We start from the raw sequence: 12,976 nt of genomic DNA, 5'->3' as shown, positions 1-12,976 counted from the left end.
AATTTTGCACCAGCTGGCAGGTTTTGTGTTTGCTTTCTCTTTTCTTTCATTTTTAATCATCTCAGTACACCTTGAATACTCTTTCAGACACTGGAATCATATCCCCTGCTTTTCAATTTCCTTATCTGCTTTTACATTTATTCAGCAATGTAAGCAAGGTCTGTGTAGGTGATATCTTTGGATAGCAAATTAAATTGTCAGTCCAATTTCTGGGTGGTATTCCATTAAACAGAATCTGCTCATCCAACCTTTATTGACAATAGATTCACAGGGTAAATAAACAAGAGCACAAATTGTTTATCTCCTGGTATGGCAGGCCAAAAAGTGGATACTATTTTTTGATTAAGATGGAACAGCGGAAACTCTAATTATCTTGGATAACTAGGACATAATGAAAAAGGGTATAAATAGTTATAAGAATATCATAAAACTTTCATTATTGAATATTTTTTTAGCTACAAAGCTAAGTAGATATGAAACAGAATATGATATTGGATAACAAGGGGAAGATAAGAAAAGAGGTAAGACTGGGAGCACAAAGTTGTGCCTAAGATCATATAGCTAAAGTATGAACTGGAAACTGTAGCTTTAAATTCTAGGAGATCTCTATATCCTAAAACATGGCTCCCTTTCTCTGATAATACAAATGCAGCATCCATTAAATGAGCCCTTTGCATAGCATGGAAATTTTGAGTACACTCTTTGCATAGTGTGGCTCACACTCACTAAATGCTGCCCAAAGAGTGAAGTCACAACATTGGGGCACGTTTACTTACCCATCTGGAGGAGTTCACAGAAAGTGCATTGTCCGACGATCATGCACTTTGCCGAGATTCACTAAGATCGTGCGCCCAATATTCTGCATGTGTCACTTCTCCGCTCAGGTCTGACAGAGTTCACCTTCTTCTTCTTGGTGCATGTAAGCGCTTGATCTTGCGTCACAATTTGAAAGTTAAATCCCACGCTCAGTCCAAATCAGTCAGCCCGCCCCCGGCTTTCTGTCGCATACTGCACCAAAATCTGATTGTGTGTGACACAATCCCCTGTTAAATAGCTGTCACAGCTTCGTAAAACCCCTAAACGACGAAAGTGCGCCTGCAGACCCTTAGTAAATAAGCCCCATTATCTTAGTGCTATGCTTGTTTTGTTGATAGCTGCTGCAGTTGTAGTAAAGTTAACTTGACAATTAATAGCCAACATTTATTAAAGCCCCTGTGCCAGTTTTCCATCAGCCATTCTTTTCAATGTAAACTGCTTGCACATATATTTATAAAACGTCCGCAACAGTTTGTGCAAAATTTTGCACTGAAAAGGTCTTTCCTGAGCACAGTCGGACCATGCGCCACATTTATCATGCAGTGTCTGACAGAAATGTGTTGCACGCTCTACGTTAAAGGTACACCAAGAAAAAGTTGGTCCATTCTTGGTCGGAGTAGTGCTGTATGAATGGGTGCTGCAATTCATGAATCAGACACACTCTGCACGCTACGCAGGTAAACTACACATAGTGCCGTTTTCACTGTTTTTGATCAATGTGGCCAATGTGTGAATCGTAGCATAGAGTGTAAACTCTTTCAGTCACTTTTGTTGATAATATATCATAATTCAGCTAATTCGCACATTGCAGAAATTCACCCCCTACAACACAAGTGGAAGCAAGTGGATATATATATTGAGTGGCTTGAGAAAGGCTCCTGATATAGGAGGTGAAACGTAGCACTAATTTTGGTGTGCCACCACTTTTTGATTTATATATGTGAAGGATATAAGAAACCCGGAGGTTGAGCAGAACTCTTTTTGATTATATATATATATATATATATATATATATATATATATATATATATATATATATAATGCATCTAGACAAAAGGGAATTATTTTTCTGGTCCCGAAATAGAAAATACCGTATGTACACGTGTATAAGCCGAGTTTTTCAGCACAAAAAGTGTGCTGAAAAACGTCCCCTCGGCTTATACATGAGTCTATTACAAAAAAAAAAAATTACCCACTTAAAAAAATAAACGTAAATACTCACCCTCCGATGTTAGCGCGGCTTACCGATGTCCCCGATGTCGGCGCGGCTTACCGATGTCCCCGATGTCAGCGTGTCCCGTCTTCTTTCTTCTTTGCGGCTCCTCTTCTCTCTTCTTTCTTCTGTCATGGACGCGGCCATGTTTTCTTCGTGGCTGCGCATACTATGACGTCAGCAGCGGCCGCGTCATAGTATGCACATGCTAGAAGAAAACATGACCGCATCCATGTCAGAGGAAAGAAGAAAGAAGAGGAGCCGCGGAGAAGAAAGAAGACGGGACGCACTGACATCGGGGACATAGGTAAGCCGCGCCGACATCGGGGAGCCGCGCTGACATCGGAGGGTGAGTATTTAAGTTTATTTTTAAGGGCCGTAGGGGCAGGCTCGCTGTATACTACTAGGGGCTGCTGTATACTACTAGGGGCTGCTGTATACTACTAGGGGCTTGCTGTATACTACATGGGGACTGCTGTATACTACTAGGGGCTGCTGTATACTACTAGGGGCTTGCTGTATACTACATGGGGGCTGCTGTGTACTACTGGGGGCTGCTGTATACTACTAGGGGCTGCTGTATTCTTCTGGGGGATGGCAGGCTGTATACTACTGGGGGCTGGCAGGCTGTATACTACTGGGGGCTGGCAGGCTGTATACTACTGGGGGAGTTTGACAAATGCATTTCCCACCCTCGGCTTATACTCAAGTCAGTAGTTTTTCACAGTTTTTGTCATAGACAACATGATGGTGCATTTACATTACTTAAAGTGGTTTTCTTGGAGTTTCCGTACTCCAGGGCAGGAGTAAGGAAAGAAAGAAAATGTGTAAAGTTTGCTCCAGCTTCCAATTTCACAACACTGGCCCATAAGTGTCACCAGTCATGGTACTGGAGCCAATCAGTGGCCTAGGTGGATCCCTATGTAGCTTGTTTTACACTGAGGCCTGACAATGTCACAGCAGGTCCTGTGACTTCTGACCCTATAGTAACAAGCAGCAGTGTCGTGACTGGGTGACAGAATATTTGACGTTCGTCTTTCAGATGGAAAAGATGCACTGTGTAACTGATTAAAACTGCCTTTCTTGATTTCTTGAATACTTTATTCCATGGTAATTTAATGTTTGTTATATTATTTACACTGCTTTAAACAGGAATGTCTGAAGTTTATCATTACCACTTCTACATAGTGTCATCAAAACTACTGTTTGCAGTTGTCCTCTACTGTGACTGTCCAGAACATGAGACCAGTCCTTTAAGTCACCTTACATGTAATATTGTACCTAATATACACTTTGAATATCTGCCTTAAGTACCTTCTCTGACAAATATAAAGTGATGACTAAGAAAACATAAAGAGGGCTAATAAAGAGCATTAACAAATGTATCTTATGTTCTTATTGTAGTCCCAACGTCGTGTAACATTCCATCTACCCGATGGCTCCCAAGAAAGCTGCAGTGACAGTGGCCTTGGAGACCATGACCCTGTAGGAAGCGGAACTATGATCTCACAACCTCTTCCTCTGGTTCAGGCACAAGATGAATTCTATGACCAAGTCTCCCCGGACAAGAGAACTGAAGCTGATGGAAACTCCGACCCAAACTCTGGTAAGTCAATTACTTCAAGTTTTAATGGATGAGATTTGTTGGTGTGTGTTACTTTGAATTTAAATAAAGCAAATTGGAATAAAAAATAGGAAAAGCATTACTGTAAATACATTTTGTAAAAGTAATGGTTCTATCCAACAATTTGCCAATTGATCAGATGAACCATTTTTTTTAATTCTTATCCGTTTTAAAGCTAAATGCGAGAAATTGATTCACTATACATATTTGATTTACTAATTGTGAACCATGCTACTGTTGTTCAAATTCATGCATTTATATTAAAAAAATCCTCTTATACTTTGGTATAAAGAAAATCTTTGATTTGGTCATAAATCAGCTTATATGAAGCTGAAGCCAAGGACAGAGGCTGCCAAATGGTTTGTCAGTCAGATTGCCTGATGGATTTAATTCTGCACTTGGTTGTGTAGAAGGAGGCATATTACTTCACTTAAAACAATGTGTAGTGGAAATATTGTAAAGTGATTTTGGTTTAAACTTTATAAGTGGATATTTTAAGATTTTATGAAAAACATTTCCTCAATTCTCTAAATGATGTTGTTAGGGAAACCCATAAAGATGACATGGGTTACAGGCTTACTATAACATCTGTATTCTTCTTGCTACTGCCTACATGAATGTACCTGCCTATATCTCTCCCTGTACAATAAAAAAAAAACAGTTTTTCCAGGCTTACTAAGATTGCCAGCTAACAGTTCAACTCTTCTCACAAACTTAAGATGTGCAGTGGAGTTAAGAGAACTAGCGATTGTTTGTTTCAAAGTCAGAGGGAGGCTATAGATTTAAAATGAGGAGGGATTTTTTGTAAACATAGGGGCACATATCATATCATATCATAGTTTCAGCTAGGCAAATTATCAAATTTTAGCGACTTTTGCACCATTTTTGAGACTTTTAACCCTGTTCTTTTTCAATTATGCCTTGCCTGCACCTTTGTGCAGTGTGCCTCATGTATCATTGTTTTCCAGATGTTCCGTGCAACTTTTTCCCTTTTTGCGCAATTTTTGTGCCATTTTTGGCACAATTTTGCACCTGCTCCAGGGCAGGTGCATAGGAAGTTTGTTTTTTTCATGGACCCGATTTTAACATGTAAATTTGAATGATTCCACATGCTTTAACTATTTAACATTTTGCACAGTAACCTCTTTTGTAAAAATTTTAAAATTTTTGAATTTCTTAAAAATTTAATTGGTTACTTCTAAGGGTTAGGTCACACGTAGGTGTTTAATTGCGTTTTCATTGCATTTCGAAACTAATTACAACAGCTGAGGAGAGGTGATTTGCTTTATTTCATTACTGTTACCATTTGCGTTCACAAAACGCAATATAAACACTATGTTAATGAATGTGTTAACATTGCATTTACTATGCGTTTTGTACATTCAAATATTAACAGTAATGTAATTAGGAAAATCAACTCTCCTCAGCTGTTGTAATAGGTTTCAAAATGCATTAAAAATGCAACATGTTAAATCCCAAATTAACAGTAGTGTCCACTCCTGTATATAACCGCCTCAAGTGGCTTATGACCACTCCTGTATATAACCCCCTCAAGTGGCTTATGTCCAATCCTGTATATAACCCCCTCATGTGGCTTGTGTCCACTCCTGTATATAGCCCCCTCACGTGGCTTGTGTCCACTCCTGTATATAACCCCCTCATGTGGCTTGTGTTCTCTCCTGTATATAACCCCCTCACATGGCTTGTGTCCTCTCCTGTATATAACCCCCTCACATGGCTTGTATCCTCTCCTGTATATAACCCCCTCATGTGGATTGTGTTCTCTCCTGTATATAGCCCCCTCTCGTGGCTTGTGTCCACTCCTGTATATAACCCCCTCATGTGGCTTGTGTCCACTCCTGTATATAGCCCCCTCACGTGGCTTGTGTCCACTCCTGTATATAACCCCCTCATGTGGCTTGTGTTCTCTCCTGTATATAACCCCCTCACATGGCTTGTGTCCTCTCCTGTATATAACCCCCTCACATGGCTTGTATCCTCTCCTGTATATAACCCCCTCATGTGGATTGTGTTCTCTCCTGTATATAGCCCCCTCACGTGGCTTGTGTCCACTCCTGTATATAACCCCCTCATGTGGCTTGTGTCCACTCCTGTATATAGCCCCCTCACGTGGCTTGTGTCCACTCCTGTATATAACCCCCTCATGTGGCTTGCGTCCTCTCCTTTATATAACCCCCTAACATGGATTTGAGACATTTGCAACAAAAAGTCTCAAAAAGAAGCCAACATTTGTGCCTGCCAGGATAGGAAAAACTAAACATGTATCACATGTAAAAAGACAGGATCATACATTAGGTGCAAAAACTAGCCGCCAAAAGTCTAAAATTCACCTCAGAGAGACCAAACTATGACACATGTGCCCCATAGTTTCCCTTTCACTTTGAGAGTGACTGTGAGGTCTAATGGGTGACTGCCTAGCTCCAAAATCTTCTCTTTACATCTAATGGTGGTTGTTTAGGAAAGGGCATTATACATATATGGGGGGGCACTAAAATAATAAAAAGTACATACATACCCACTATGGTGCATTTGTTCAGTGTGATGCCACTCTTGGCTGCCTACCCGTGTTTCTATACAGATGCTCAGTAGTGTTTAAACATCAAGAGCTGCACACCCACTACAGCAGCAGTTGCAATCCATAGTGGGTGCGAGCACTTTTGACATGACATTATAGCTGGCTTCTGTGTATACAGAAAGGTGACTAGACATGACGCATTTAATTGGTCACTAGAAATTATAGAAATAATTCCCACACTGAGACCTAGTATAGCAAATTTAACAATGTGTCTTAGCTTGTGATTTGCTGCACCAGATTTATCAGCTTGGTAAATACATTTACTATACACTGACTATAAAACTGTCAGTTCCAACTTTAGATCTATTTTAGTTGCTCTTAACTGAGCCTACCAATTTTGGGTGCAAGGGCTTTTTTTAGTGCACGGGTCTAAAGCCCTGAAAATGTGACACAAGGTATTTTAGACAGCTTTTTATGCAAATCCACCATTTCCTCCATTGAATCATGATGTAGCTTATTTCTCTTGGTTGTTGTATTTTTAATGAAAATGGTGGAGGATCTATCAGAAATGATGTCTATTACTAAAGGCAAGTAATTAGAATTAGCTGCAACTATAGTTTTCTTTATTACTTGTGATCTCTACTTACATTACTGAATGGATTACTGACAATTCTGAATTGAATTGATTATTTCTACATCTTCCTTGCATCATGGTTCTTGGTGTAGAAAAGCTCTGCAGATCAATTTTGTTCTCTAGGTTCATCACACCTGAGTGTCATGTTCTTCAGGAGGCTGTATGATTGACAGGCCAACAGCCTTCATGAGCTGGGGGTGTGTCTCCAGTTCCAATTGAAGTGACAAACGTCTGATCTAATTGGCTGCAGAAGTGGCATTCAGCGTCTCCATTTGAACATTGTCCTGGGGCTTGTTATTAGCTTTGTCTTTCTGGAATGTTTTTAATGCTCTGCTGGGATTTTTTTTGACCTTTTGCCAGAACATTGACTACTCTTCTGCTTTATGATTTTGTACCCCGTCAATATCTTGTTTTTTAACCCAGTCTATCTTACAATACCTTGTTCTTTTGCTTGTCTGCCTTGTTTGTCTTTGTCTTACTGTACTTTGCACTAATACAGAGTAGGGACTGCCACACAGTTATCATGTGACCAATAGTAAAGGGCCAGAAAGTAGGCAGGAACAGAGGTTGTGGGAATCTCAGGACTCACCATAGGTGATGTGATACTTGATACCCTCAGTGCACAGAACTTTACTAGAAAGCTTCCCTATAGACCTCTGCAAGCTAAAAACAGGCCACAGTTGTGTACTACACCAAGGTTGCTATAAGGCTATAACTAATTTGCCATTTATAGAGCAGAGGAATAATTCTGGCAAGATGGAAGTCCCTAGAATCATGTGCAAAAATGTAATTAGAAAAATTTACCTTCAGACTATAAAAGCAGAGGAGAAAAAGGTGATACATTTCAATATTTGATATAAAAACTGTCTTTCCATTTAAATTAATCTGCATTTATTAGAATCTCAGCATGTGTGACTGGTTAAACATTAGATTAGTACATTAGATATTTTAAATTTGTTTTATATTTATAAAATAGTTTGATTATATTTAATGTGATATTTGGAATCATTTGGCAGAAATTTACTTGACATTCACCTTATTTTTTCTCTAGACATTTCCTTAGCTATCTTACCAATTCCTAAGGATTTCCGAGCATGTTATTGTCCGGAAAAAAATCTTACAGAAAACAGTTTAATAAAGACATTTCTATTATAAACAGAAAATAATTGTAACAATACAAGCATGTACTTATAAATGCACATATTCAATGGACCTGATTTATGTACTTTGTAAAGCCATTAAGTTCAAGTATATTTCTAAAAATGTGAGAAGCTGGTTTCTTCTTATTGTCTTCTAAACATGTTCTTTTTTTGGCCTTGCAATAAGTATACAGTACAAGAAACTGTTGAAGGACAATGTAACTTGTATAATCTTTTCAATCGAGTAATACTATAATGATTCAGACATAATACGCTGTCATGCTGTAAAAGTTATTGCTGTGCTTTAAATTCTATAAAACTATATTCACTTTACACAATTGAGCAATTGAAAGTTAGGAAACTTGGTTTTAGCTGTTTAGCTTTTGTACAAAGAAAAAAGAGCTAGTCATCTCTAAATGCTTCCTCGATAAAGTAGATAATTCAAACTATATTCTCATACTTCATCTACCTAGTGCTGCCTTAATGCAAAGTGAAAATGTACATACACAGGTAAAATTGGTTTAATTTAAATATATAGAAATAATTTGTAAAGACCTTCAAATGTAGCCAGGAAACCTATCTGTTTAGAATTTCCCACAACATGCAATAAGACCACTGCACCACTAGACCTACTCTAGAAAGGGGGTATTTTGAGCCAGAGGGAGCTTTACCTCAGCACTAAGCTCTTCCTCCATCACTTTAAACAGCTAATATATAAATATAGCTCTGGATACTCCTTAGAGGTAAGTGGTGGCGAACTCACCCTGTGACGTCCCTGCGGGCTATGGCCCTGCCTACAGCATATAAGCCGCCCTGACAAGGGAACCTAACTAATGGTCCTAATTATCAGGAACCTAACTTACAGTCCCTGAGTGACTCTTACAAGGTGACAGGGAAGAATTACTTAGTCTGGCAGCTGCTGAATAGTGGAGTGGACAGGTAACAGCGATTCGGATATCAGTGTTCACACTGATGCACAGAAAACCAACACAAGTTAGAGACAGGGAAAGCGGGGTCACAATGGGAAATAAACAACACTGAGGGTCAAACAAAAGATAAAGACAGACAAGGGGAGTCGTCCAAAACAGGGTCAAAACCAAAATGGCAGCAAAGGTACAGAATCAAATTGCAATAGAATGGTTAGAAGGCATAGTAGAAATCAAAAACACAGAGAAGCAAAACAAAGAAATAACACTAGATAACACAGAAGACTGAATAATCAGCAAGGTGTGATGGGAGCAGGTAGACTAGAGGAACTTTCCATCAGGCTAGTAAGCCTTGCTGGGCAGGGCATGCACTGCAACCTAAGCCACAGTTCACACACAAGAAACACAAACGAATTAACACCACATATTCTGCCAAATGGGGATAGAGGGACGTTTTGGCATGGATGTTACAGTACCTTTATTTTTTTCTTTAAGGTGATGGGTCTTTTTCTTACTATTATCTGTTTAAAGAACCTACAGAATTTTTGGTAACCCTTGTAGCAAAATATTGATAAATTGCAAAGGGAGAATACATTTTAAAAATATCTTGTATATAAACATGATTTTTGTTTAACATTGTGTGGTACAGACCTAATGTCCTTGAAATGTTAGGTTTGCGTTGCTCTAGTGTACAAAGTCACTTTAGGTTAATCACAATGAGAAGACACAATAGTTTTTATTCTTTAGTACATGGATGAGGTGTTATGGGTTTATCATGATTTTTTATTATTCTTTTCCTCTTCTAAAATATACATATTTTTAAGCCACATTGTAATAAAAAGTATTCATATTTTAGAAGAGGAAAAGAATAACAAAAATTTAATTTAAGACTTTATACAGACATATAATAAAACAGTATTTTTTCATAAACACATTTAGTTTGTACCAGTCTCTCTCCTCCAACTATGTGGACTGATGTACAGGCGGTCCCCTACTTAAGGACACCCGACTTACAGACAACCCATAGTTACAGACGGACCCCTCTGCCCACTGTGACCTCTGGTGAAGCTCTCTGGATGCTTTAAAATAGTCCCAGATTGCAATAATCATCTTAAAATTGTCTGTAATGAAGCTTTATTGATAATTCTTGGTCCTATTACAGCAAAAAAATTTGAAACTCCAATTGTCATTGGGGAAAAACAAAAAATTGTCGGGAACTACAATGATAAAATATACAGTTTCGACTTACATACAAATTCAACTTAAGAACAAACCTACAGTCCCTATCTTGTATGTAACCCGGGGACTGCCTGTATTATATTTAATATTCTTTCTGTATGGATGTAACAAAAATGCCTGTCAGAATAAAAGTTATTATAGGGTTTGTATGGTTAAAAAGGATTCTTTTAAAAACTCTCTGAAACCACATATATTTGTAACTGACACAATATAATTATTGCATGTACCTCTTTAATTTGGGCATATTTATATTTCATACAATTGTGCCCATTAGCCTACTTTACAGCCTGCATACCCTAATGTAATGTGCTTTTAAAATGTTCACATATTATGTATTATTAAAATAAAAATGAAAGAAAAATTCTTTTAGTTTTAAAATAAGATATTGCCATTCCACTCTATAATATCTTAACAGCCATAATTTTACAGCTTTTGTCTTTGGCCGGCATTAAAACTAGAATTTCAGTTTCAGTTCTAAAGAAATATGTGCCTGACTTTTTTTTCCAAATATTTCAGAAAAAATAAATAGTACTGGGGCAGTTATTTATTAAATTGACAGAAAAAGAATTCAAAGCAAAATAATAGTTCATGTGTATAATTGAAGAATCACTCCGTCAAAAAAGTTTTATTCTCTGGCTCATTAGAAAAGAACAAGGCATAAATTGCAGGGAAGGCAATGAGAGTCTTGGTGCAAGTCTTCCAGTTAGAGAAACTGAAAAATTTCATTGTGATCCCAGTTTCAGTTGGTTTTTAGCTGCTTGCGGCACTTTAGGCATGACAGGATGTGGAGACAAACAGTTTGGGGCACAGTTTGGGGAAGGTGGAGTGTGGTCGCCCTGTCCCAATTATTATAGTCTCTGTCTGAAAACAGTAGTGACTTCACCTGCATTTCAGACCAGGTGATTTGGTCTGAATGAGTAAAACCTGGTAGAAATCAGGACAGACCGCTTGATCGCCATTTTACATTTAATAAGAGGCCAGAGCCTCCTAGTAAATCCAGCTGGTTTAGGGAAAAATGTAGGCTTGAATTTTATATGGTAGTCTTAGTAAATCTCTATAATGTTATAGCTGCTTGGTTGTCCTATTATGGGTCTTGCCCAATCTCTGAAGCCACTACCTCTTTCATACAAGTCATAAAAGTTTCTTGAACTTGTCTCAAATGGTTTAGATGTTTTTTGTTGGTATAATTGCATCAGATTTGGGATTGCACTGATGGGTGATAGGACTGAACAAATAAAAAGGATCCAGTGTCCTCTTATGAAATGTATTGAATTTGAGGTTTTATGGAGATATGAATGCAAATACAAAGACTGTGATGATAATAATAATAATTCTTTATTTATATAGCGCACACAGATTACACAGCGCTGCACAAAGCATGTCAAACTGGTCCCTGTCCCCGTGGGTCTCACAATCTAAACAATCTAACAGTATGTTTTGGAGTGTGGGAGGAAACCGGAGTACCTGGAGGAAACCCATGCAAACACAGGCAGAACATACAAACTCTTTGCAGATGTCGACCCGGGTGGGAATTTATGATAACTACCAAAAATAGGGTGTCATACCTTTTGGCTGGAAAAAAAAGCTCAACAACATTAGGAGATATCCTTAAATAAAAAGAGAAATTAAGACAATGTGCAAGACCATGTTGTATCTAATACCAGAAGTTGGAAAATAGACCTTGTGTTTGGTTGTGCATGATAAGATCCGGACACAGCGGTGATTGTCTGGATTGTGACTCGATAACACTATGCAATGTTTGTGTAATTAAAGTTATATGTTGTACAAGATATTGATAACAATGGATATTATGGCTTGTTTCTGGCACAATGATGATCACCCCCACAGAAGTGTTTTAGATGTTTGTAGAACATTTGTACAATTAATTAAGTTTGATAATGTACATAGTACTTAGTTGTTGTACTGTATTGGTATGTAACTGGTTGTGGGTAACGTTTCTCAGAAGACTATGGGGCTTATTTATTAAGGGTTCAGCGGGCCGCATTTCCGTTGTTTGTTCTGACGTTTTCAGGGATCGCGCCATTGGGGCAGGTATCTAGAAGGTAATTGTGTTGCGCGCAATCGGATTGTGTTGCAGTGTTGTGTTGTATTGCTGGCTTTGATGCGACACAAATCGGGGGTCGGCCGTCGGACAATCCGACGGATTCAAACAAATCGCGGGATTTAACTTTAAAATTGTGTCACAATCCAAGCACTTACATACCCCGGGAGTAAGATGGTGAACTAAGGCAGACCTGAGGGGGGAAGTGACACATGCAGGAAATCGGGCGTACGATCTTTGTGAATCGCGCCAGAGTGCATGATCGTCGGACACTCGGGAACTCCTGTGGCCAGGTAAGTAGATGTGCCCTAATCTCTTCCCCTCTGATATAATGGGCACTAAAAGCCCAATTCATGAAATGACTACCAAATAGATTGTACATGTCCCAGTAAACTGAATATCATTAGTTAAGATTAAGCTCATGAACTTAAATTAATTATTCGTCAAGGGCTAACTACAGAAATGTTCTGAAAACTTAGATTATTTTCTTAAGTCTTGGTAAAGGTGAAAAACCTAAATTAAATAGAATATTGTAGCAATACCTTAGAGAAAGAAGACAGATATAGAGTATCCAAACAATGGCGCTCAATAAAACTGACATGTTGCTAGACATGGCGTCCGCTGATTTCCAAATACAACTACTTTGTCTATAATAATGGCACGTGTCCTATATTTGAATGATTCCTGCTGCTTGTGTAGATTTTTATTGTCATCATTTCAATGGCTGCTTAGATATAGTTTTTCCTATGAAAACAACTGAAGTGTAAGCTTTTTGCCAATAGCTCCA

General features: G+C 38.4%; 1 protein-coding gene across 6 annotated transcripts in view; it reads left to right on the top strand.

The window, feature by feature from the left end:
* The window catches only part of PCDH9 (protocadherin 9), a 1,504,706-nt gene that overhangs the window by 1,136,359 nt on the left and 355,371 nt on the right, over positions 1 to 12,976 (top strand). For 4 of the 6 annotated variants that reach the window (XM_072135311.1, XM_072135313.1, XM_072135317.1 and 1 more), the window contains one exon: positions 3,434 to 3,635. In XM_072135311.1, coding sequence (XP_071991412.1) covers positions 3,434 to 3,635 — 202 coding nt within the window. The remainder of the gene's footprint in view (positions 1 to 3,433; positions 3,636 to 12,976) is intronic. The other 2 variants (XM_072135312.1, XM_072135315.1) reach the window with 1 other exon arrangement.

Source organism: Engystomops pustulosus, chromosome 2 (genome assembly GCF_040894005.1).
Source record: "Engystomops pustulosus chromosome 2, aEngPut4.maternal, whole genome shotgun sequence".
Taxonomy (NCBI): Eukaryota; Metazoa; Chordata; class Amphibia; order Anura; family Leptodactylidae; genus Engystomops; species Engystomops pustulosus.
This window is presented reverse-complemented; position numbering and strand designations above follow the sequence as displayed.